Source organism: Scyliorhinus torazame, chromosome 11 (genome assembly GCF_047496885.1).
Source record: "Scyliorhinus torazame isolate Kashiwa2021f chromosome 11, sScyTor2.1, whole genome shotgun sequence".
Classification (NCBI taxonomy): Eukaryota; Metazoa; Chordata; class Chondrichthyes; order Carcharhiniformes; family Scyliorhinidae; genus Scyliorhinus; species Scyliorhinus torazame.
The window spans coordinates 201,836,380-201,863,326 of NC_092717.1; the positions used below are offsets into that span (position 1 = coordinate 201,836,380).

The 26,947-nt window shown below is 43.8% G+C and overlaps 1 protein-coding gene across 9 annotated transcripts in view; it reads left to right on the top strand.

Moving 5' to 3' along the window:
* The window catches only part of LOC140385765 (KH domain-containing, RNA-binding, signal transduction-associated protein 3-like), a 260,916-nt gene that overhangs the window by 159,509 nt on the left and 74,460 nt on the right, over positions 1–26,947 (top strand). For all 9 annotated transcript variants that reach the window (XR_011933463.1, XM_072468259.1, XM_072468258.1 and 6 more), the window contains one exon: positions 4,812–4,894. Coding sequence is in view for 8 of the 9 variants with exons in the window: in XM_072468259.1 (XP_072324360.1) it covers positions 4,812–4,894 (83 nt within the window). In the remaining variant the exon portion in view is untranslated. The remainder of the gene's footprint in view (positions 1–4,811; positions 4,895–26,947) is intronic.

Genomic DNA, 26,947 nt, shown 5'->3' on the forward strand with positions numbered 1-26,947 from the left:
TACAAGTTCCCAATCCCTTGGTCTCGAAGAAACTTATCCCCCTCCTCCAGGGTGTCCAAGAAGTATTCCTTTTTACGGAAGGTGATCCACAAGCGAGTCAGATACAGCATATCAAATCTCTCACCTTGTGGAGAACTGCCTTGACTTTATTAAAACCGTCACGGCATTTAGCCAGATCCGCAACCCAATCGGGGTATATTCTGATTACGCTCCCCACCCATTTTTTTTCCCCTGCCTGGTCCACCTCAGGATTATTTCCTTGTCCAGGAATCAATGCCGACGCACCACCTTGGTTGTTCACCCGCCTTCGGTTTCTTTCTCAGTGCCCTGTGTGCGCGATCCACCTCTGGGGGATGATTAAAACCCTCCTCACCTACCATCTTCGACAGTATCTGTGCCACACACTCCAAAGGTTGTGAACCTTCCAGCCTCTCCTGGAAACCCACTATCCGGATATTGAGCTGCCACTCTCAGTTCTCCAGCTCGTCCGCTCTATCACATACCTTTTTAAAACTGCAGGCAATCAGGGAAAGCTCTGCTTCCATTACAGCCTACCCGTTCACGTGTTCGGCAACAGATTCCTCCATTTTTTGGAGTGAATCGCCATGAGACTCCCAACGGCTGCTCGACCCTCTCCACTGCTGCTTTTATCGGGTCAATAGCCCTTACTAGGTCTTCGGAGGTTTCCATCCTCTGTCTCTGAATTAAGGAATCCACTAATTGGGCCGTAGACCATTGGGCCGGGAGTAAAGGCTCCGGTCCCTCCGCAATCGCACCTTTAACCGCACTCTCCAGAGTCTCGCGGTCTGTCGTCTGCCGTCTTTGTTCCCCTCCGTTGCTTTTTGTTGAATGCGTGTCGCACCGCTCAAGAAATCAGAGCAGATTTTGAAAACGTGTCTGTCGAAGGCAGCAGATGGGATTCTCCGGTCCCCCAGCCGCGTGTTTCTCAGCTGTGTACTGTTCGTGGCGGCGGTATTCTTTCTTCCTGCTCCTTGTCAATGGGATTTCCCATCGAAACTACCCTACACTACCAGGAAGCTCACGGGTGGGGATGCGCTGCCAGCCGGGAAAGAATGTCCCAACGGACAGAGAATTCTGACCGGTGTATTCTGTGGTAGATTTGAAACATTAAATCATCTCGCACTCATCGGGACTGTTGGTAAGAATAAAGGGTGCATTATATTTTATTATACAACATAATATTCTTCTGAACTGTGCGCAAAACAAAAAACTTTGATAGCATGTCTCTTTTCAGCAATACTTAAGTTCTGTACTTCCAAAAGATGAACTAACTTTTAAAGTATCCATCAGTGGTCATCGTTGTCTTCCTCATTTGTCATGTTTCTGAAACCATAGTGGATTAATGTTAGCTGCAACATTTATTTTTTTTATTTGTTCATGGGACATGGGCATCGCAGGCTGTGCCAGCATTTATTGCCCATCCCTAATTGCTCTTGAGGGGTAGTTAAGAGTCAACCACATTGCTGTGGTTCTGGAGTCATATATAGGATTTCCTTCCCTAAAAGACATTAGTGAACCAGATGGGTTTTTACGACAATCAACAATGGTTTCATGGTCATCATTCGACTTTTATTTCCAGATTTCTATTGAATTCAAATTTGACCATGTGCAGTGGTGGAATTTAAACCTGAGACCCCAAAGCAGTACTCTGGGTCTCTAGATTACTAGTCCAGTGACAATACCACGAAGCCACCACCTCCCTGAATGATTAGGACAACAGAGCAATACAGTGAAAGATCATAGGTGAGGACTAAAGGACTTAATGGTGATCAGGAGGAACTTTAGCAGAACATTAAGTATTCATCAGGATATACTCAGGTCAGTATAAATGTTATCACATTGGATGATGTACAAGCTAGATCTATCATCACTCTGAGGTATTTTCAGAGATCTGTCTGATCGGTAATTGCATCATGGTAGTTAAAAGAACTATTAGTATGTTCTTCCTATTGCTGGCTCTCTACTCCCAAAAGAGAACTTGATGGAAGTAGTGCTTTGTATTACAATTTCTTTTCAATTATACTTGACAGTAACTTTAACCCTTGGGTAACTGAGAGGCCCAAGGAAACCTCTGTACCCGGCACAAACAGTTTTCATTCATTATGATCCTAAGAATAATATGGTAATAAAACTAACAGAATAGTCGGAATAGAATCCCTACAGTGCAGAAGGAGGCTATTCAGGCCATCGGGTCTGCACCGCCCCTCGGAAAGAGCACCCTACCCAGGCCCAGGCCCCACCCTATCCCAGTAACCCCACTCACCTTTTGGATACTAAGGGGAAATTTATCATGGTCAGTCCACCTAACCTGCACATCTTTAGACTGAGGAAACCGGAACACCCAGAAGAAAACCATGCAGACATGGGGAGAAAGTGCACACAGATAGTTACCCGAGGCCGGAATTGAAACTGGGTCCCTCGCGCTGTGAGGCAGCATTGCTAACCACTGTGCCACCGTGCCGCCCTAATAGCAAGAGATAGAAGTATGTCTCAACAAAGTTCAATAAAATAGTTGTTGCAAATTTCTGGTTCTAATTTACCTTTTTGAAACTGTAATACCTATGTTTTGCCATACTTCCAATTTCATTTCTGAAGTAAAAGGACCTGGTCCACAGGTAGCAGTAGTCTATGGATAATATGCCGAGTACCATCTATCCCAGTAACCCCTGAGCACCATTAATAGCGAGGTCCACATGCAGAAAGATTCTAGATAAAAAGAAAATCCCTGTGAGAAACCATGTGAAATATCAAATGGTGTGGAAAATGTGAAGGTTGCGTGCAGTTTCTATGCTATTCTATTGTAATTTTTTACTTTAATATTCCAGATTTATCATTTGCAGCCTCTTTTATCTATTATCGATTTTTGGCCTACTTTTGTTTTTAGTTTTTTCTGATTTATACCCCAGTTGATTTTGTTTGCCATTGGGTGGAATTCTGCCAAAAGATTTCTCAAGTGTGGTCTCCAGCAGGAAACTAGATGTGATTCCCACCGGGTGGATCGACGCGATCCAAATCGCAACCTACCCACACTTTAAATATTTTTTGAAGGTGACCGAGTTTTGCACCAGCACTGAGGGGGGATGGGGCCTAAACAAGGGCAAGCTCGTCTCCGGCAAGAAGCTAGATGCGATTCCCACCGAGTGGATCGGCACGATCCAGATTGCAATTCACCCACACTGAAAATATTTTGAAGGGGACTGAGTTTTGCACTGGCACTGAGGGGACAGGGCCTAAACAAGGGGGGCAAGCCCAGCTTCACAGAAATCAGAGTGCCATTTATAAAGGGTGACCGATCTTTAAATGGAAGTCAAGGCCCCCCCAACATTGCCGGCATCCAGCTTCAGTCTCTTTCCTCCCCCACCTCCATGCTCATCTGCGTCAAACTCCTCTTTTCCACCGCCACCACCTGCAAGGATTGCTGGCATCAGCCCCTCCGGCCACGTGAGTGACATCTCACTATGGAGTTTCCAGATGTCAGCTCCTCTCCACCTCACCACCCCCTTGGCAATACCAATCTGGCATTGCCCTTCCATGACCTCTCGACTGCTGGATGGCTCCAATCCCCCGCCCCCGCGTAGTAATCCTGTCCAGTCTGGTGGTAGAGGCGAGTAGTGATTCTCATCGACCTCTCACTGCGCCAGTGGGGCGTAGAATACTAGGAGCCGGAGAATCTGGCTTCAAACAGACGCAGCATATTTAAATGCTCATTTACATATGCTAACCTGGTTCTTGACGTGAACCAGATTACGCCTGCAGCAGGCTGAGAGCATATCTCACTGGTTGGCAACTGCCGCGAACCCAGTCTAGAGGCTCCCGTGCTGGTATGGGATGTGTGCCAAGCACAACTCGGACAGAGAATCACCCCCATTATATCTTGGTAACTTTTGTAACTAAATATCTTTTTAGGAGCAGAAACTATTGTTTCCAGCTGTGGCATTAAACTTCAGAAAATTGCATAGAGCCTTTGCTAATATGTCGCCACAGTACAGAAAAAGCAACCTGCTGTGTTTCTTATAAATAGGAACACTCCACACTTGTCTGTCTAAAATGCCTGAGGATTTCTCTTTAGCTGTTGCAGTCACCTAATGTGTGACCTTCAAGTCTGCCTTTGTATGAACAAATGGAATTTGCTTTGCGTTTGGATTGAAACTGTTGCAATGGATTTGTTCAAGTAAACTTGTTATATTATATAGATGGTGGAAACATTATTTAATTATCTCAGATTTGGACTTAGCTCAAAACAATGAATAAGATTTAAACTGAATATTCATGCTTATTTTAATGTAGATTTTTGACATTTGACTGTGTGGATGAGGTCATGAATAAATGTGTCATGAACCATATAGACCACAATGTACCAAATTGTTGATCTGAGACAGTGCAATTGAGGAGGAGGGGAAGGTAACTCTGTGCTCCCATTTATTATCACTGTCCAATGATTATTATTGGCATGTGTACACAGAAATAAAGGCTCTGTTCTGATAGCATGCGAACTATCAGAAACTGACACGACCAAAGGCAAGGCATTGTAGGGTTGCCAATGCTCATGGAGCAATTTGTCAGGATTACTTCACACTGTTGGGAGCGAAAGGAAGAAAGTTAGACAAACATATTTTCCTCCATCGTTTAATTTTAGTACCCGACCAGTTCCAAAAGTGTAATTTACAGTTCTGTTTGGATTTAACGGAATAATTGAATGCCTATTAATAAAGCCTTTCTTTTTTTTTGAAAATATGTTTGAGTATAACCTTTGTATACTGTATAGTCACTACTCTCCTTTGAAACTTTAGGCATATGGTGATGGCTATGGAACAACCTATGAAGATCAAGGTTATGACTCGTATGATAACAACTACAGCAACCAAGGCCAGAGGTACTTATTCTACACAGCCACAAATATAGATTTATAATTTGTGGACAACTGGGACATACTTCAGTGTGGCTTTATGAGCTGAAATGTTAAATCAATTTGTAGGAGTTATCATTGATGACTTGATTTTGAAGAGAATGAACAAGTAATAAAATAACGAAAGGTATAATGCATTAATTGACAAATTTAAAAATTGATATTGAAGTTGATATTTCCTATGGTGTTTGGAGTGGGAAATGGGACTTCTGTCCACAATTTTCTTTCTATTCACTTTAATAGAGGAAAAAAACACATTCTGGCAAGCACGGGTGAAATTTTAACCACCAAGATTTCCAACGAGAATGTTATTTGATTTATGATGTTCGGAAGCGTTTTCTGAATCTATATTCAATTCTCTTGCCCCTCATGAGCTTCTTGTAGGTCAACTGAAGTAGCAGACATCAATTGAATTAAGCACCTAGCCTCCAGTATTTTACCATTCTCTCGCTAGCGATTTTCATTGTTACATGTGTCCGAAAAGCAGAAAGTTTATCAGACTGGAATAGCAGAAGTTATATCATAATGATGGTTGTCCTTAATAATAAAAGCACAAAATGCTGTTGGTTAAACAGTCATGACTAAATGACGAGAACGTCTTGAAAGAAATAAGATTCTTCATAATTCCTGCAAGAACACTGCAGGCAGTTTTTAATTTGTTATTCCTTTCAAAATGTGCTCACCTTCCAGTAAATTGATGGAGGGTAAGTGCATGAGATGTCATTTTATTGCCACTTGTATTGCTGCTGTACTGGGACAATTTAGAGTGGCCAATCCACCTACCCTGCATATCTTTGAGTTATACCATAAGACATAGGAGCGGAAGTAAGGCCATTTGGCTCATCGAGTCCACTCCACCATTCAATCATGGCTGATTTCAACTCCCATTTACCCGCTCTCTCTCCATAGCCCTTAATTCCTTGAGAAATCAAGAATTTATCAACTTCTGTCTTAAAGACACTCAACGTCCCGGCCTCCACCGCCCTCGGTGGCAATGAATTCCATAGACCCACCACTCTGGCTGAAGAAATTTCTCCTCATCTCTGTTCTAAAGTGACTCCCTTTTATTCTAAGGCTGTGCCCCCGGGTCCTAGTCTCCCCTGCGAATGGAAACAACTTCCCTACGTCCACCTTATCTAAGCCATTCATTATCTTGTAAGTTTCTATTAGATCTCCCCTCAACCTCCTAAACTCCAATGAATATAATCCCAGGATCTTCAGACGTTCATCGTATGTCAGGCCTACCATTCCTGGGATCATCCGTGTGAATCTCCGCTGGACCCGCTCCAGTGCCAATATGTCCTTCCTGAGGTGTGGGCCCCAAAATTGCTCACCGTATTCTAAATGGGGCCTAACTAGTGCTTTATAAAGCTTCAGAAGTACATCCCTGTTTTTATATTCCAAACCTCTTGAGATAAATGACAACATTGCATTTGCTTTCTTAATTATGGACTCAACCTGCAAGTTTACCTTTAGAGAATCCTGGACTCCGAAGTCCCTTTGCACTTCAGTATTATGAACTTTGTCACCGTTTAGAAAATAGTCCATGCCTCTATTCTTTTTTCCAAAGTGCAAGACCTCGCACTTGCCCACGTTGAATTTCATCAGCCATTTCTTGGACCACTCTCCTAAACGGTATACATTTTTCTGCAGCCTCCCCACCTCCTCAATACTACCTGCCCCTCCACCTATCTTTGTATCATCGGCAAACTGAGCCAGAATGCCCCCAGTCCCGTCATCTAGATCGTTAATATATAAAGAAAACAGCTGTGGCCCCAACACTGAACCCTGCGGGACACCATTCGTCACCGGTTGCCATTCCGAAAAAGAACCTTTTATCCCAACTCTCTGCCTTCTGCCTGACAGCCAATCGTCAATCCATGTTAGTACCTTGCCTCGAATACCATGGGCCCTTATTTTACTCAGCAGCCTCCCGTGAGGCACCTTATCAAAGGCCTTTTGGAAGTCAAGATAGATAACATCCATTGGCTCTCCTTGGTCTAACCTATTTGTTATCTCTTCAAAGAGCTCTAACAGGTTTGTCAGGCACAACCTCCCCTTACTAAATCCATGCTGACTTGTCCTAATCCGACCCTGCACTTCCAAGAATTTAGAAATCTCATCCTTAACGATGGATTCTATAACCTTGACAACAACCGAGGTTAGGCTAATTGGCCTATAATTTTCCATCTTTTTTCTTGTTCCCTTCTTGAACAGGGGGGTTACAACAGCAATTTTCCAATCCTCTGGGACTTTCCTTGACTCCAGTGACTTTTGAATGATCATAACTAACGCCTCCACTATTTCTTCAGCTATCTCCTTTAGAACTCTAGGATGTAGCCCATCTGGGCCCGGAGATTTATCAATTTTTAGACCTCTTCGTTTCTCTAGCACTTTCTCCTTTGTGATGGCTACCATATTCAACTCTGCCCCCTGACTCTCCTGAATTGTTGGGATATGACTCATGTCTTCTACTGTGAAGACTGACGCAAAGTACTTATTTAGTTACATCGAACATAGAACAATACAGCGCAGTACAGGCCCTTCGGCCCACGATGTTGCACCGAAACAAAAGCCATCTAACCTACACTATACCATTATCATCCATATGTTTATCCAATAAACTTTTAAATGCCCTCAATGTTGGCGAGTTCACTACTGTAGCAGGTAGGGCATTCCACGGCCTCACTACTCTTTGCGTAAAGAACCTACCTCTGACCTCTGTCCTATATCTATTACCCCTCAGTTTAAAGTTATGTCCCCTCGTGCCAGCCATTTCCATCAGCGGGAGAAGGCTCTCACTGTCCACCCTATCCAACCCCCTGATCATTTTGTATGCCTCTATTAAGTCTCCTCTTAACCTTCTTCTCTCCAACGAAAACAACCTCAAGTCCATCAGCCTTTCCTCATAAGATTTTCCCTCCATACCAGGCAACATCCTGGTAAATCTCCTCTGCACCCGCTCCAAAGCCTCCACGTCCTTCCTATAATGCGGTGACCAGAACTGTACGCAATACTCCAAATGCGGCCGTACCAGAGTTCTGTACAGCTGCAACATGACCTCCCGACTCCGGAACTCAATCCCTCTACCAATAAAGGCCAACACTCCATAGGCCTTCTTCACAACCCTATCAACCTGGGTGGCAACTTTCAGGGATCTATGTACATGGACACCTAGATCCCTCTGCTCATCCACACTTTCAAGAACTTTACCATTAGCCAAATATTCCGCATACCTGTTATTCCTTCCAAAGTGAATCACCTCACACTTCTCTACATTAAACTCCATTTGCCAACTCTCAGCCCAGCTCTGCAGCTTATCTATATCCCTCTGTAACCTGCTACATCCTTCCACACTATCGACAACACCACCGACTTTAGTATCGTCTGCAAATTTACTCACCCACCCTTCTGCGCCTTCCTCTAGGTCATTGATAAAAATGACAAACAGCAACGGCCCCAGAACAGATCCTTGTGGTACTCCACTTGTGACTGTACTCCATTCTGAACATTTCCCATCAACCACCACCCTCTGTCTTCTTTCAGCTAGCCAATTTCTGATCCACATCTCTAAATCACCCTCAATCCCCAGCCTCCGTATTTTCTGCAATAGCCTACCGTGGGGAACCTTATCAAACGCTTTGCTGAAATCCATATACACCACATCAACTGCTCTACCCTCATCTACCTGTTCAGTCACCTTCTCAAAGAACTCAATAAGGTTTGTGAGGCATGACCTACCCTTCACAAAGCTATGCTGACTATCCCTGATCATATTATTCCTATCTAGATGATTATAAATCTTGTCTCTTATAATCCCCTCCAAGACTTTACCCACTACAGACGTGAGGCTCACCGGTCTATAGTTGCCGGGGTTGTCTCTGCTCCCCTTTTTGAACAAAGGGACCACATTTGCTGTCCTCCAGTCCTCTGGCACTATTCCTGTAGCCAATGATGACATAAAAATCAAAGCCAAAGGTCCAGCAATCTCTTCCCTGGCCTCCCAGAGAATCCTAGGATAAATCCCATCAGGTCCCGGGGACTTATCTATTTTCAGCCTGTCCAGAATTGCCAACACCTCTTCCCTACGTACCTCAATGCCATCTATTCTATTAGCCTGGGGCTCAGCATTCTCCTCCACAACATTATCTTTTTCCTGAGTGAATACTGACGAAAAATATTCATTTAGTATCTCGCCTATCTCTTCAGACTCCACACACAATTTCCCATCCCTGTCCTTGACTGGTCCTACTCTTTCCCTAGTCATTCGCTTATTCCTGACATACCTATAGAAAGCTTTTGGGTTTTCCTTGATCCTTCCTGCCAAATAATTCTCATGTCCCCTCCTTGCTCGTCTTAGCTCTCTCTTTAGATCTTTCCTCGCTACCTTGTAACTATCCATCGCCCCAACCGAAACTTCACACCTCATCTTCACATAGGCCTCCTTCTTCCTCTTAACAAGAGATTCCACTTCCTTGGTAAACCACGGTTCCCTCACTCGACGCCTTCCTCCCTGCCTGACCGGTACATACTTATCAAGAACACGCAGTAGCTGATCCTTGAACAAGCCCCACTTATCCAGTGTGCCCAACACTTGCAGCCTACTTCTCCACCTTATCCCCCCCAAGTCACGTCTAATGGCATCATAATTGCCCTTCCCCCAGCTATAACTCTTGCCCTGCGGTGTATACTTATCCCTTTCCATCATTAACGTAAACATCACCGAATTGTGGTCACTGTCCCCAAAGTGCTCTCCTACCTCCAAATCCAACACCTGGCCTGGTTCATTACCCAAAACCAAATCCAACGTGGCCTCGCCTCTTGTTGGCCTGTCAACATATTGTTTCAGGAAACCCTCCTGCACACACTGTACAAAAAACGACCCATCTATTGGACTCGAACTATATCTTTTCCAGTCAATATTTGGAAAGTTAAAGTCTCCCATAATAACTACCCTGTTACTTTCGCTCTTATCCAGGATCATCTTCGCCATCCTTTCCTCTACATCCCTAGAACTATTAGGAGGCCTATAAAAAAACTCCCAACAGGGTTACCTCTCCTTTCCTGTTTCTAACTTCAGCCCATACTACCTCGGAAGAAGAGTCCCCATCTAGCATCCTCTCCGCCACCGTAATACTGCTCTTGACTAGCAGCGCCACACCTCCCCCTCTTTTGCCTCCTTCTCTGAGCTTACTAAAACACCTAAACCCGGAACCTGCAACATCCATTCCTGTCCCTGCTCTATCCATGTCTCCGAAATGGCCACAACATCGAAGTCCCAGGTACCAACCCATGCTGCCAGTTCCCCTACCTTGTTTCGTATACTCCTGGCATTGAAGTAGACACACTTCAAACCACCTACCTGAACACTGGCCCCCTCCTGCGACGTCAAATCTGTGCTCCTGACCTCTATACTCTCATTCTCCCTTACCCTAAAACTACAATCCAGGTTCCCATGCCCCTGCTGCATTAGTTTAATATAATAATAATAGCTTATTGTCATTAGTTCCTCCGCTATTTCCTCGTCTCCCATCACTAGATTACCAGCGTCATTTTGGAGCGGCCCAATGTCTACTTTTGCCTCCCGTTTGTTTTTAATGTATTTAAAGAAACTTTTACTATCACTCCTAATGTTACTGGCTAGCCTACCTTCATATTTGATCCTCTCCTTCCTTATTTCTCTCTTTGTTATCCTCGGTTTGCTTTTGTAGCCTTCCCAATCTTCCCGGGGGCACAGCCTTAGAATAAAAGGGAGTCACTTTAGAACAGAGATGAGGAGAAATTTCTTCAGCCAGAGAGTGGTGGGTCTGTGGAATTCATTGCCACAGAGGGCGGTGGAGGCCGGGACGTTGAGTGTCTTTAAGACAGAAGTTGATAAATTCTTGATTTCTTGAGGATTTAAGGGCTACGGAGAGAGAGCGGGAAAATGGAGTTGAAATCAGCCATGATTGAATGGTGGAGTGGACTCGATGGGCCGAATGGCCTTACTTCCGCTCCTATGTCTTATGGTCTTATACTCTTTGCCACATTATAGGCTTTCTCCTTTTCTTTGATGCATTCCCTGAGTTCATTTGTCAGCCATGGCTGCCTAATCCCCCCTCTGATAACCTTTGTTTTCTTTGGGATGAACCTCTGTACTGTGTCCTCAATTATTCCCAGAAACTCCTGCCACTGCTGTTCTACTGTCTTTCCCACTAGGCTCTGCTCCCAGTCGATTTTCGTCAGTTCCTCCCTCATGCCCCTGTAGTTACCTTTATTTAACTGTAACACCTTTACATCTGATTCTACCTTATTTCTTTCAAATTGCAGACTGAATTCTACCATATTATGATCACTGCCTCCTACGTGTTCCCTTACTTTAAGATCTTTTATCAAGTCTGGCTCATTACATAACACTAAGTCCAGAATGGCCTGTTCCCTCGTGGGCTCCATCACAAGCTGTTCCAAAAAGCCCTCCTGTAAACATTCAATGAATTCCCTTTCTTTGGGTCCACTGGCAACATTATTTACCCAGTCCACCTGCACATTGAAGTCCCCCATGATCACTGTGACCTTGCCTTTCTGACATGCCCTTTCTATTTTGTGGTGCATTTTGTGCCCCTGGTCTGGACCACTGTTAGGAGGCCTGTACATAACTCCCATTATGGTTTTTTTGCCTTTGTGGTTCCTCAACTCTACCCACACAGACTTCACATCATCTGACCCAATGTCGTTTAGTGCTATTGATTTAATTTCATTCCTAATTAACAAGGCAACCCTGCCCCCTCTGCCCATCTCTCTGTCTTTTCGATAGGTTGTGAATCCCTGGATGTTTAAATGCCAGTCCTGAACCCTCTGCAACCACGTCTCTGTGATGCCTACCACATCATACCTGCCAGTCACAATCTGGGTCACAAGCTCATCTACCTTGTTCCGTACACTGCGCGCATTTAAATATAGCAGCTTTAATTCTCTATTGACCGTCCCTTTTTGTTTTCTTAGTGTGGTGGACCTTGGTTGACTGAGCCTTTCCATACATTCGTCATATTTTGTGAGATGGTGACTATCGTAACCTCTCCTGAGTTCTGTCTTTTCGTGCTTTTTTGTATTCCTAAGCAGCTACGCTTCCCGCTGATTACTTCACCTCTTGGTTCCCTGACTTTCCCTTCTCTTCCCCCCCCCCCCCCAAATCTCTAGTTTAAAGTCATATTGACCTATTTACTCTTTTCGCCAGAACACTGGTCCCTGCTCGGTTCAGGTGGAGACCATCCCAACGCTATAGGTCCCCCCGTCCCAAAACTGATGCTCGTGTCCCATGAAAAGGAACCCCTCTTTCCCACACCACTCTTTCAGCCACGTGTTAACTTCCCTTATTCTTGCCTCCCTATGCCAATTTGCACGTGGCCCGGGCAGTAATCCGGAGATTATGACCCTTGAGGATCTGTTTTTTAATTTGAATCCTAGCTTTTTATAATCACTAAACAGGTCCTCTTTCCTAGACTTGCCTATGTTGTTGGTACCGACATGGACCACAACAACTGGATCCTCCCCCTCCCTCTCCAGTATCCTTTCAAGCCGGTCAGAGATGTCCCGCACCCTAGCACCGGGCAGGCAACATACCATGCGGGACTCTTTATCCTGCTCACAAAGAATACTATCTATCCCCCTGATAATAGAATCCCCTACAACTACAACTTGCCTATTTACTCCCTCCCCTTGAATGGCCTGCTGAACCATGGTGCCTTGGTCAGCTGACTCATCCTTCCTGCAGTCCTGTTTGTCATCCACACAGGGAGCAAGTGCCTCGTACCTGTTGGACAGGGTCAAGGGCTGAGGCTCCTGAGTTCCTGACTGTTGGTTCCCTTTACCTGCCTGACTTGCAGTCACACCCTGCTGTCCCTGTCCACTGGCAGGATTTAAACTACTTACTCTGACAGGTGTGACTGCCTCCTAAAACACAGTGTCCCGGTAAGTCTCCCCCTCCCGGATGTGCCTCAGTGTTTGAAGCTCAGACTCCAGCTCATCAACTCTGAGCCGGAGCTCTTCGAGCAGCCAACACTTACTGCAGATGTGGTCGCTGCAGCTCGCAATGGGATCTGCTAGCTCCCACATCAAGCAGCTCAAGCACATCACCTGACCAGCCATCCCTAATTAATTAATTCGTTTAATTTAAGTTTACGAGTTTAGCTGTGTTTTTTTTAAAATTTGGGGCAGATTTGCTATCAACCAATCAGATCACAGCTTCCCTCTGACGTCACTTTTGAAAAAAAAAGTGGAAAACAGGAAGTTACCGTTAGGTTTTTATACTCACAGAGACTGCTCCTCCTCCTCCGAAAGGCTCCTGAAACTAGGCCGCGATCGGTTAAAGTAGGTTTTTATACTCACAGAGACTGCTCCTCCTCCTCCGAACGGCTCCCGAAACTAGGCCGCGATCGGTTAAAGTAGGTTTTTATACTCACACAGAGACTGCTCCTCCTCCTCCGAACTGCTCCCGAAACTAGGCCGCGATCGGTTAAAGTAGGTTTTTATACTCACACAGAGACTGCTCCTCCTCCTCCGAATGGCTCCCGAAACTAGGCCTGGGATGAGACCCACACAGACACGGGGAGAATGTCAAACTCCACACGGACGTGACCCAGGGCCGGGATCGAACCCGGGTCCTCGTCTCTGTGATGCAGCTGGTCTTCACTTTTAATCATCTGTTGAGTAAATAGAAAAAGTAAACTGATTCAATGAGATAACCAATACAAAACTGGCAGCAATTTTCAGAATCAATTAAGGTGGTCCTGCTATACCTTATGAAAATATGTTTTTTTGGGGGGAGGCATTCACATGAGATATATATTGTATTAGCTGGTCAGTGGTGCTGCACGCTCGTGCATATGCTTTTATTTAGTTCTTCCCTGATTCTTTTCACCAGATACAATATTAGGCAAACTGCAGTGAACCAGTTTTCGCTTGTATGAATAAGAGGGAAAAAGTAAAACAATGTTCTTAATGAAACTCTTGTTTCCACCACCTGAAATGATGGTGGAAGCGGTACCAAAGCAACATTAAGAAAGAAATTGGATGCCTGAAAAATAAAAGTGGGGAGAGAGCCGAGGAGTATGACCAACTGGATAAGCCTTTCAAAGAGTTGGCATAGGTACGAAGAGCAAGGCCTTCCTGTGCTGTATGTTTGTGTAAAATAGCAATGGAAAATTCTATGTTGACAATAAGCCTAGTTGCTGAGAAGGTACACTGGCACATGAAGTATTTATTTTAGAGTTATAGAATTAATTGTGCAAGAATCAACTTCATACACAATTTGCAAAAATATATTTTTTATGTTCTCATTGGCAATTTATCAAACTTTTTTCATCTTGCATATCACATTTCAGTAGTATGTCATTATAGAATTGGTTTTGTCAGCAAGTGTAATTAACTCTGGAGAATATTTTGGTTGCCTTTTTGAGGTTTTTTTTTATAGTGAATTCATATATTTTTGATGAACCCTATGAGGATTATCGTAGCTAATTAGTAGTAAAAATGCATGGTAGAACATTATTACATAGGATCAACAGAACAGGAATAGACCATTCGGTGCATCCAGTTTATACTTCTTTCAAGGCTCTTCCTATCTTTGCTCATCTGTTCTACGTCATAGACTTCTCTAGCCTCACCTTAAATGTATCTAAGCTATTTGCTTCAGTCACTGCCTGCGGTAGCAAGTATCATGCCACTCTCTGGGTAAAGATGTTTCTTCTGAATTTCCCTCCTTGATTTCATGCTGACTGTCTTATATTGATGGGCTCTAGTTTAATCCCACTCGCAAGTAGAAACATTCTCTTTAGTCTGGATTTTCACCACAGCAGAGAGGCTCCCCCGAGATGCCAGAAAGAGCCGAAAAATGTAAAGTCCCGTATCTGAAACAGCACTTCACATCTTTGCGGGGGTGAGGCTGAAGGCAGATCAGTGTTCGCTCATGGGTGATTCTCTGGCGTAGTTGCCATTTAAATCACCAACTGCCTCCGCTGAAGTTGGATTTTGGAAGAAAAGGAGTTTAGAATTAGGAGTGTGCAGATTAGAATAGGTAAGAGGGAGTCTGAACTTGGTGGATTCTTATGAGGTAAAGCACCCTTTGGGATCGTTAAACTTGAACAGGACGATGTACTTTCTGCACACAAACTCATTGGAACAATGCAGTCAGTCCCATTTATAGCACGGTAGCTTAGTGGTTAGCACAGTTACTTCACAGCTCCAGGGTCCCAGGTTCGATTCCCGGCTTGGGTCACTGTCTGTATGGAGTCTGCACGTTCTCCCTGTGTGTGCGTGGGTTTCCTCCGGATGCTCCGGTTTGCTCCCACAGTCCAAAGGTGTGCGGGTTAGGTGAATTGGCTATGCTAAATTGCCCTTCGCGTCCAAAACAAAAGGTTAATTGGGGTTTCTGCACTGTAAGTTCGATGATATTCTATGATAAGGAGATAAGTCATGAGAAATAGGAGTAGGAGTTGGCTATTTGAACCCTCGACCTGCTCCAGAGTAAATGGCTGATCTAATGTGGCCACTGTCATGGCAGCGACCCCTCCCACCCAGGTTTTGCCCTCTTCCAGACCCTTCCATCAGGCAGAAGATACAGAAGTCTGAAGACTCGCACATCTAGACATAGGAACAGCTTCTTCCCCACGGCTACTAGACTCCTCACCCTCAGAGTGATCTGTTTCCTGTAAGAACACTATTCATGACACCCTATGCTGCTCTTACTCATGTATTTGCTTTGTTTGGCCCTTGTTTCGCACTGTAACTAATCACTATTTGTCGATGTACTATTTGTGAGTGTACTTTGTCAATTATGCTTTTTGTCTACTATGGACATATTGTGTACGTTCTCTTGGCTGCAGAAAAATACTTTTCACTGTACTTCGGTGCATGTGACAAATCAATCAATCAATTAACTACACTTTCCTCCCCTAATGTTTGACTCCCTTGTCAATCAAAAATCATCTAACTCAGACTTGACTATGTTCAATGACCCAGCCTTCACTGCTTTCTGTGGGAATGCACTCCAAACCCCCCAAAATTTTACTTCATCTCAATCTGAAATGGGATGCACCTTATTTTGAAACAGCTCCCTAATTATAGATTTCCCCCATGAAGGTAAACGTCCTTTAAGATCACTCTAATTCTTCTGAACTCCAATTAGTATAGTCCCAACCTGCTTAACTTTCCTTATAAGACAATCCCACCATCCCAGAAATCAGGCAATTGAATCTTCTTTGGATTACCTTTAATGCAAGAAAGTGCCCCAAACTGCAGAGTACTCCATACTATCGCCATAACCCTGCGAGTTTAAATCATTAATTGTCTTCGTGTCCACTACCTTCGTAGGCGGCTAGTTCTGAGTCATTAGAACAGTAACAATCTTTCACCTCATAAAACAATAGTTTACACTTTGGTGGTCAACTCTATTACGCATTGCCTGGTATGCCTCAGGAGCCGTACTCTGGCACAGGTTGATATGCTGCATTTTCTGTAAAGGAAGACATTGGGCTGAGAAGGTGCTGGATTTGTTAGCTTCTTGGCCTGGCACTCTTCTTGGCCAGCTGAGCTTCTTATTTCCATAGAATCCCTAAGTGTAGAAGGAGGCCATTTGCACATCGGGTCTGTAGCGAACCTCCAAAAGATCACCTTAACTAGGCTCGCTCTCTACCCTATCCCTGTAACTCCAGTTAACCTGCACATCTTTGGACGCTAAGGGGCAATTTATCATGGCAAATCTATCTAACCTGCACATCTTTGGACTCTAATAGGAAACCGGAGCACCCGGAGGAAACCCACGCAGACATTGGGAGAACGTGCAAACTCCACAGTCACCCAAGGCTGAAATCTAACCCGGGTCCCTGGTGCTGTGAAGCAGCAGTGCTAAACACAGTGCCGCCCAAGCATTTCTGCCCGCCTCTTCCATTTAGTCAGCCTCCGGAGGTTGTTGTCAGTGTCCGCTATCCTCAAACGTTTCTTGCAGGTGTCCTTGTAGTGGCGGTATGGATGCCTAGGAGGTCTTGACCCAGTGACTATACAGAAACTCTTTGGATGTACAGTTGCCATCCCGTCCAATTAATGTGGCCGAGCCAGTGCAGACATTGGTGACTTTGCAATGAGTGTGTGCCGAAGGAATTGGCACGCTCCAGGTGATGTTTGTGATGTCTGCCAAGAGATGCTGAGACGGTGAAGGAGTGGACCAGTGCTGAACAGCGCCATGGCAAGGTCACCCAGGCGAGGCCGAGATCCAGATCGTGACTTCTCGCAAAATCTCACGAGGCCTTTCGAGCAGTGCGAATCTCACGAGAAGTGCCCATTATCGCTTTAAAGTTGCCGTCTCTTCTGTCATATTTGGTTCCATTTTATGTTGGCTAGATCGCCCCCCATCCCATTGAAGTTGACCTTCTTCCGATTAGAAGGTCTACATTCTTTGCTCTTCTGCATTACTAATCTAAACCGAACATGATCATCCTTACCCAAATTTTCTTGCACTGACTTGGTCAACTTGACTCACTTAATGTGGCAGCACCAAATCCAGCACTGCCTTCGTCCTCAGGAACATACTGGTTAAGGAAGGCCTCGTGGACTAATTTCATAAATTGTTCCCTCTCCTTAAGCTCACTCTAACATTATCCCAGGCAGTATTTGGATAATTAAAGTCCCTCAGTAACACAACTCTACAGTGCTTGCACATCTGTATTTCCTTGCAGGTTGCTTCTCTCGTGTGCACAAGAGCACACAAGCGACTCATGCACTCTCTCTCGCATGAACTCAATTGAATATCCCCAGTAGCTTGCTCATACCTTTGTTGCTTCTGAATAGGTTCTGTACACTCTATTCTTTGCGCCCTCAAAGATATCCATTCTCTATCTTTTCTAAACATTTTGTATCCTTGAATAACTTGAATATTAAGCACCCAATGCTCACCATTTTTAAACCATATTGCTCCTACGTTATATTCCCACATGGCTATTTGTGCATGTAGCTCACAAATATTATTCACCACACTTTGTGTTAACATTACAAGCATGATACCAATAAAATATTGCTGGATCTGCTTTGGGGGCAATTCTCTGGGGCCGGTTGTCCCAGGCGGGATTCACGATGGCCCATTTAATCGACAAGATGATCAAATCAGGATTCTCACCGGGCATCAAACCCGATGCACGTCTCCCGGCCCACTGTGCTTGGCACAATCAGGTTCTCATCCAGAACAGGTGAGAATCTGATGACATCTGATCTACATGCATTGAAATATAATTACTGGGCTTCAGGCCAGATGCTCTGATCTCCTGGTATGCTTCTTCATTCCCCCCCACCCCCCCCCCCCCCCCCCCCCCCAGCTGGAAGCCTTGCGTGCTTTAATCTCTGCTGGTCCTCGCAAGCGGGGCGTCCGAGGAGGAGGAGGGGGGGGTGGTGACATTGAGTACCCTCTCTGCAATTACCTCCAGGATGCCGAGGGGGTTCTTCAGGGGAGGTGGGGTGGGCTGGGCTGGAGGTCACAGGTTTTCCTTCTGCAGTTTGGAAAATCGTTAAACTGTCTTTCAGCATGTCAAGTTATAGTTCAATATTCCTCCTGATATCTTGGGACCTTGGATGTGTCCCAGCATGTCAAGTTCAAAGATCTGTCAAATGAAGGTGAAAGTCTTCCCTCTGATATGTTGGAAATCTTTTAAGTGCTTTTTTCACAGTCAATTTTATTCCACTTTAACTTTTTCAAGCCTCTGGCCATGCTGAGAAGCATTTTGCACTGCACTGTTTACATTCAATTTAATGGTCTATTACCTTTTATAAGCCTCTTGATTTCCAGGTCCAGGCTATTTCAAAGAAGGTATTAGCTTTGTTTTTATAACTCTTTTAACGTCCATTAACTCTGAAGTGTTTCCTCTTTAGAGCAGGTGTTGTTTCTAATCACAGCTTTTTTTTAAAGAGGCTGTGTCTTTGTTCTTCTAGGAAGCGCTTCAGAACAAATACACTACTTCTTTAAAAAAGCTTTTAGGTTTCTCAGCTTGCCCGGAGGCTTGAAAAAGTTAGAGGAATAAAATTGACTGTGAAAAGGGCACTTCAAAGATTTGCAACACATGGAGGGAAGGCTTTTTCCTCCATCTGACAGATCTTTGAACTTGACATGCTGGGAGATGCATCAAAGTGTTTCAAGACTATAGAGGAAGACTTTCAACTACAGCTTGACATGCTGAAAGACACTTCATTGATTTTCAAAGCTGCAGAGGGAAGACCTGCCACACAACCCCCATCCTCGAGGCCAGTGCAATATCCACCCGTCTCCAAAAGTTTCCAAGCGCCATTGAATAGCAGCTAATTAGCGTTGCCAGCACCAGAGGGAAACAGAGGTTCTCTGCTGGCAGCAGCACTTTGTTTAAATCGGTTGAATCATGGCCAATGAAAAATACCACAATCAAGGAAACATCATCTGTGGTCACCTATTTTTTTTTGTTTCCATGGTTTTACTTCTGTATCTGCTGCCGCAAAGCGTCACCTTGTACAAATGCGGCTTTTACATCAATTAATTCACACACTCATGAATATGTGACCAATAGAGCTAAAAAGACTTCTGGCTGCAGGGGATTCCACTCTGGATCACCCTGCACTCTTCAGAACCCTCAGCAACTTGCCTCACCTTTGTCTTCGAAATCCCATTTTCAAGGACGTTTCGGTACAAATCCACCCATGTGACAAAGTTGGTTGCCTCTTACCTGGAACCTCAAATAAACACATACTCTGGTTTCCCACTATCTAATTGCCTTCGTTTCTCCTCTCTTCGGTCATCCTCGTATTGGCAGCCACCAAAGCCTCAAGATCATGAGGACTTCTGCTTCTCGTTCTGTCCCAGAACGTTCTGTGACCTTTATTTAATTGATTTATCTATTTAAGTTGTAGCCTCTCTTTGCACTTCGTTATATCTGCAAGATCATCCTTGTACACTTACTGAAGTCTTGCTTGATGATTATTTCCTGATGCAAGAATAGAGGTCCACCCTCTACTTGCACTGTGCTTTATTATTTTTCACTTTTCCATCACACTCTTCCAGTCTATGGACCACGTCTTGGCTATCATCCTGAACATTCAACCAATATTAAACGTACTGGTGGCTTTTCCTCCCAATCCCACAAATGTATCCTTCCATTCGCTAGACTCTTATGGAGTATATGTATATGTCATCAAGTACTCACTTTTCGCAATTGGCCTTTGGGTGTGATAGCTCTTTCATGCTCGTCATGGCCACCCACATTATCATTCTTGATCGGCCGTATTCTGATCTTCAGGACCTTCATCACAAAACAAATGAACATTTGAGGTACAAGGTACCTCGTTTACTTTGATTCGCTATGCAGGGACGAGATTCTGAAAATAATTGTGTGTTTATCATGGAATAAACATTAACAATTTGCTTACAATGTATTTTAAGTACTGGTCTAACCTTCAGAACCTTACCAGGGCCTTCAATTCCTATAACCCTCTCTATCATAATGCACAATATCTGCTGATTTAAATTCTCGGATGGTCTTGTACGACGCCCCAGTATTCCCTAGATTTTCTCCAAAACTTCAGCCTTTATGAAAACATGTCTACTTGCACATAAATCATCCAAACATACAGAAAAATTTAACTGATTATAATATGTTCTAGAGCAGGAAGACTACCGGACAACACAGAGGCAGTTTGGGCTTTTGCCCATAGACCAATTGACAATGACGATATCCTTCAAATATCTGGAGTGAATTCTCTGCGTGAACAGCGCATGTGAGAATGGTAGTCAACTTGTAGTCTTGTTAGCATTTCATCGATCACCACATGAGTCTGTTGATGGAAGAATGTTTCATAACCATGATGTTCATGAATTCACCATTAGCAAATTTCCTTCCATTATCAGCTTGAAACTTACTAGTGCCACAGGTCCAGTCCCTATCTATTCCTCTATGATTTGGGCTATCATAATCTTGTCATTACTAAGTGTAATTTTAGAAAGACCTGGCGGTCAGGTCTTTCTTCCATAGCTTTAGATCTATGGCAGCTACCATGTGACTACAGATGAAATGTGGTGGGAACCTCCAATGCATTTTATTGGTTTAATACCTCTTCTATTAGCCTTGTATACGCTCTGTCAACCATACCTACATCTGTTAGCATTATTTTTAAGCTTTGACTGTGAGACCATGACCATATTTTTTCTAATGTTTAATCAATAAAGGAATCCAAGGTTTTAGGGATATGGTGGGAAAGTGGAGTTGAGGATCATCATTTCAGATCACCCATTGCATGATTGAACAGACTTGATGGGCCAAATGGCCGACTTCTGCTCCTACATCTTATGGTCTTATTCCTATCACTTGATGCTATTAATACTTGTTTTAACACTGATGAGAAATATAACAATGATTTGTTAAAGGGAGATATTAGTGTCCTGACTGGATAAACAGCAGATCAACTCCATTTCCAAATTTAATTACTTTACCAGGCTCTCTGTCAAATTTTGTGTGTTTTTTCATGGAAGGTTTACTCAATAGTATGAGTCCCTGATTAGAGACTGTATTAGTACTTATGGAATATCTTGCTTCAACTATTCTCCAAGAAATTATTGCTCTCTTTAGTGACCTCAATGAACTGTCATCACCAAACCTACAGCTAGTAGTGCTTTTGTATTCCTTAACCTTGGATCAATCCTCACTGCTAATTGAATCAATTTAACCAATCTTTTTCACATACTTGTGAAGTCCAAGCACAGCCTAGCACTGCACAGCTAAAGAAGTCTGTAACTAATATATTCATCACAGGACTAAAATTTGTGGTGACCAATATAATTTGTTCTGTTGCATCCTTATCTTCATGTTTTTTCTTAGAATTCTCTTTGTTATGTGTCATTTCAGGATCTTGCTCCTCTGAGTTGAAAGGTTCACCATAAAATAACACTTCCGAATCATGCCCAAAGCATCTGTTAACTGCTTCCTGAACATTACTGGAATCCATTTGCCTATTATTTTTGTTTCAGTTCTGTCTTCTGCTACAATAGCCAGATCTGCCAAAGGTGCTTTCATCCTCATTCTGCCCGTCTTTAATTCTTTCATTGTATTGACACCTGCGCCAGCATCTGGATGATTTCAAAATCTGACAATCATTGAGATCGCTACTCTGTGTCACCCAGAAATCGTTGCATCACAGAAAATTTACATTATAGAAGAGCTGTGCCATCTAATCCCACCTTCCTGAACTAGGTTCATCGCCCCTGTTGGTCATGGCTTTTCAAGTAGACGTCCAAATACTTTTTAGCGTGGTGAGAGTATCTACGTCTACGACCCAAAAGAGTGAGATTCGGGCCCTACCACGTCCAGGGTGAAAAAAATGTGTCCTGATCCTCTCCTTTAATCCTATCAAATCTGTATCCCTTGTTTTTTTTAACCCTCTACTAGTAAATATTTCATACCAATTTACTCACCTGGTAGCCTCATAATTTTAAATACCTCAATTTAAGTCACCACTCAGCCTCTTCTGTCCAAAGAAAACCGTCCAGCCTATCCAATCTTTCCTTACAGCTAAAAGTTTTCATTTCTGGCAACATCTTTGCAAGTCTCCTCTGTACCCTCACCTGTAACATGGTTACAAGAACTGTGTGCAGCACTTTAACGAGTGCTGTACACTGTTCCAGCATGATTTCCCTGTTCTTGCATTCACTGCTTTGATTAATAAAGGAAAGCATGCCATATGCTTTCTTAAGCACCTTATTGATATGCCCTTTTACCTTTTAAGAATTGTGGACATGCTCCTTCTGTTGCTCCTAATCCTTCTCTTTATTGTGTATTTCCTTCCCTTGTTGCACTTCCCAAAATGCATTACCTCACACTTCTCCAGATTGAATTTTGTTTTCTACTTTCCTGCCAACTGACCAGATGTAGAATCATAGAATTTACAGTGCAGAAGGAGGCCATTCAGCCCATTGAGTCAGTACCAGCTCTTGGAAAGAGCACCCTACTTAAGCCCACACCTCCTCCCTGTCCCAGTAACCCTAGCTAACCTTTTTTGGACATGAAGGGCAATTTATCATGGCCAATTCACCTAACCAGCACATCTTTGGATTGCGGGAGGAAATCGGAGCACCCGGAGGAAACCCACGCAGACAGTGGGAGAACGTGCAAACTCCCCACAGACAGAGGCCCAAGCTGGGAATCCGAACCTGGGACCCTGGAGTTGTGAAGCAACTGTGCTAACTACCATGCTGCCAGTCCTTTGTTTTAATCTGTATCATTTTCAGTTTAAAACTTCCTTCCTCACCGTCAACTAGACACTCATCTGCAAACTTCTTCATCGTGGACCCTACATCTGAATCTAAATCATTAATATAAACTACAAAAAACAAAGGACTGAGCACTGTGGAACACCACTGTTAAGAAACATGGCAGAGGGGAGCTCCGCTTAAGACCCTGCTATAAGAACTAGGAGCAGGAGTAGGCCATCTGGCCCCTCGAGCCTGCTCCGCCATTCAATGAGATCATGGCTGATCTTTTGTGGAGATCCACTTTCCGGCCTGAACACCATAACCCTTAATCCCTTTATTCTTCTAAAAACTATCTGTCTTTATCTTTAAAATATTTAATGAAAGAGCCTCAACTGCTTCACTGGGCAAGGAATTCCATAGATTCGCAACCCTTTGGGTGAAGAAGTTCCTCCTAAGCTCAGTCCTAAATCTACTTCCCCTTATTTTGAGGCTCTGCCCCCTAGTTCGGCTTTCACCCGCCAGTGGAAACAACCTGCCCGCATCTATCCTATCTATTCCCTTCATAATTTTATATGTTTCTATAAGATCCCCCCGCATCCTTCTAAATTCCAACGAGTACAGTCCCAGTCTACTCAACCTCTCCTCGTAATTCAACCCCCTCAACTCTGGGATTAAGCTAGTGAATCTCCTCTGCACACCCTCCAGCGCCAGTACGCCCTTTCTCAGGTAAGGAGACCAAGCCTGAACACAGTACTCCAGGTGTGACCTCACTAACACCTTATACAATTGCAGCATAACCTCCCTAGTCTTAAACTCCATCCCTCTAGCAATGAAGGACAAAGCTCCATTTGCCTTCTAAATCACCTGTTGCACCTGCAAACCAACTTTTTGCGACTTATGCACTAGCACACCCAGGTCTCTGCACAGAAGCATGTTTTAATATTTTATCATTTAAATAATAATCCCTTTTGCTGTTATTCCTTCCAAAATGGATAACCTCGCATTTGTCAACATTGTATTCCATCTGCCAGAGCCTAACCCATTTACTTAACCTATTCCAATCCCTCTGCAGACATCCGGTATCCTCTGCACGTTTTGCTTTACCACACATCTTAGTGTCGTCTGCCAACTTGGACACATTGCACTTGGTCCCCAACTCCAAATCATCTATGTAAATTGTGAACAATTGTGGGCCCAACACTGATCCCTGAGGGACACCACTAGCTACTGATTGCCAACCAGAGAAACACCTATTAATCCCCACTCTTTGCTTTCTATTAAGTAACCAATCCTCTATCCATGCTACTACTTTACTCTGAATGCTATGCATCTTTATCTTATGCAGCAACCTTTTGTGTGGCACCTTGTCAAAAGCTTTCTGGAAATCCAGATATACCACATCCATTGGCTCCCCGTTATCTACCGCACTGGTAATGTCCTCAAAAAATTCCACTAAATTAGTTAGGCACGACCTGCCCTTTATGAACCCATGCTCCGTCTGCCCAATGGGACAATTTCCATCCAGATGCCTCGCTATTTCTTCCTTGATGATAGATTCCAGCATCTTCCCGACTACCGAAATTAAGCTAACTGGCCTATAATTACCCGCTTTCTGCCTACCTCCTTTTTAAAACAGTGGTGTCACGTTTGCTAATTTCCAATCCGCCGGGACCACCCCAGAGTCTAGTGAATTTTGGTAAATTATCACTAGTGCATTTACAATTTCCTTTGCCATCTCTTTTAGTACTCTGGGATGCATTCCATCAGGGCCAGGAGACTGGTCTACCTTTAGCCCCATTAGCTTGCCCATCACTACCTTCTTAGTGATAACAATCATCTCAAGGTCCTCACCTGTCATAGCCTCATTTCCATCAGTCACTGACATGTCATTTGTGTCCTCCACTGTGAAGACCGATCCAAAAAACATGTTCAGTTCCTCAGCCATTTCCTCATCTCCCATTATTAAATCTCCCTTCTCATCCTCTAAAGGACCAATATTGACCTTAGCCACTCTTTTTTCTTTTATATATTTGTAGAAACCTTTACTGTCTGTTTTTATATTCTGAGCAAGTTTACTCTCATAATCTATCTTACTCTTCTTTATAGATTTTTTAGTAGCTTTCTGTTGCCCCCGAAAGATTTCCCAGTCTCTAGTCTCCCACTTATCTTTGCCACTTTGTATGCTTTTTCCTTCAATTTGATACTCTCCCTTATTTCCCTAGATATCCACGGTCGATTTTCCCTCATTCTGCCGTCCTTCCTTTTTGTTGGTATAAACCTTTGTTGAGCACTGTGAAAAATCGCTTGGAAGGTCCTCCACTGTTCCTCAACTGTTTCACCATAAAGTCTTTGCTCCCAATCTACCTTTGCTAGCTCTTCTCTCATCCCATTATAATCTCCTTTGTTTAAGCACGAAACATTAGTGTTTGATTTTACCTTCTCACCCTCCATCTGTATTTTAAATTTCACCATATTGTGATCGCTCCTTCCGAGAGGATCTCTAACTATGAGATCATTAATCAATCCTGTCTCATTACACAGGACCAGATCTAGGACCGCTTGTTCCCTCGTACGTTCCATTACATACTGTTTGAGGAAACTATCACGGATACATCCTATAAACTCATCCTCAAGGCTGCCTTGACCGACCTGGTTAAACCAATCGACATGTAGATTAAAATCCCTCATGATAACTGCTGTACCATTTCTACATGCATCCGTTATTTCTTTGTTTATTGCCTGCCCCACCATAATGTTACTATTTGGTGGCCTATAGATTACTCCTATCAGTGACTTTTTCACCTTATTATTCCTGATTTCCACCCAAATCGATTCAACGTTATCCTCCATAGCACCGATGTCATCCCTTACTATTGCCCGGATGTCATCCTTAAATAACAGAGCTACACCACCTCCCTCACCATCCACTCTGTCCTTCCGTACAGTTTGAAAGCCTTGGATATTTAACTCCCAGTCGTGACCATCCTTTAACCATGTTTCAGTAATGGCCACTAAATCATAGTCATTCACGATGATTTGCGCCATCAACTCATTTACCTTATTCCAAATACTCTGAGCATTCATGTAACGTATACTTACGTTGGCTTTTATACCTCTGTTTTGAATCTTAACACCTTGATCAGTAACCTCTCGTAAGTTATTTTTCCTCTTAACTTTTCTCCTAATTTTCCTAGTCGTTGAACCCATATCTTCATGTAACAGCCTGCCGCGTCGCTTTCCATTCATGTTTTTACTTCCCTATTTATTCCTTTTTGTATTATTGGGCCTATTCGCTCAGTCACTGTACCTTGTACTGTCACCCTTTTTGATTTTTGACTCTATGGCCTCTCTGCCTTACGTTTTCCCCCTTACTGCCTTTTGTTTCTGTCCCTGTTTTACTACCATCCGACTTCCTGCATCGGTTCCCATCCCCCTGCCACATTAGTTTAAACACTCCCCAACCGCTCTCGCAAATAGCCCCCCTAGGACATCAGTTCCAGTCCTGCCCAGGTGTAACCCGTCCAGTTTGCACAGGTCCCACCTCCCCCAGAATCGGTCCCAATGCCCCAGGAATCTGAAATCCTCCCCCTGACACCATCCCTTCAGCCACGTATTCATTCTATATTTCCTCTCATATTGCTAATCTGACTAGCACGTGGCACCGGTAGTAATCCTGAGATCACTACCTTTGAGGTCCGATTTCTTAACTTCCTTCCTCACTCCCTGTATTCTGCTTTTAGGACCTCATCACTTTTTTTACCTATGTCGTTTGTACCGATGTGTACCACGACCAC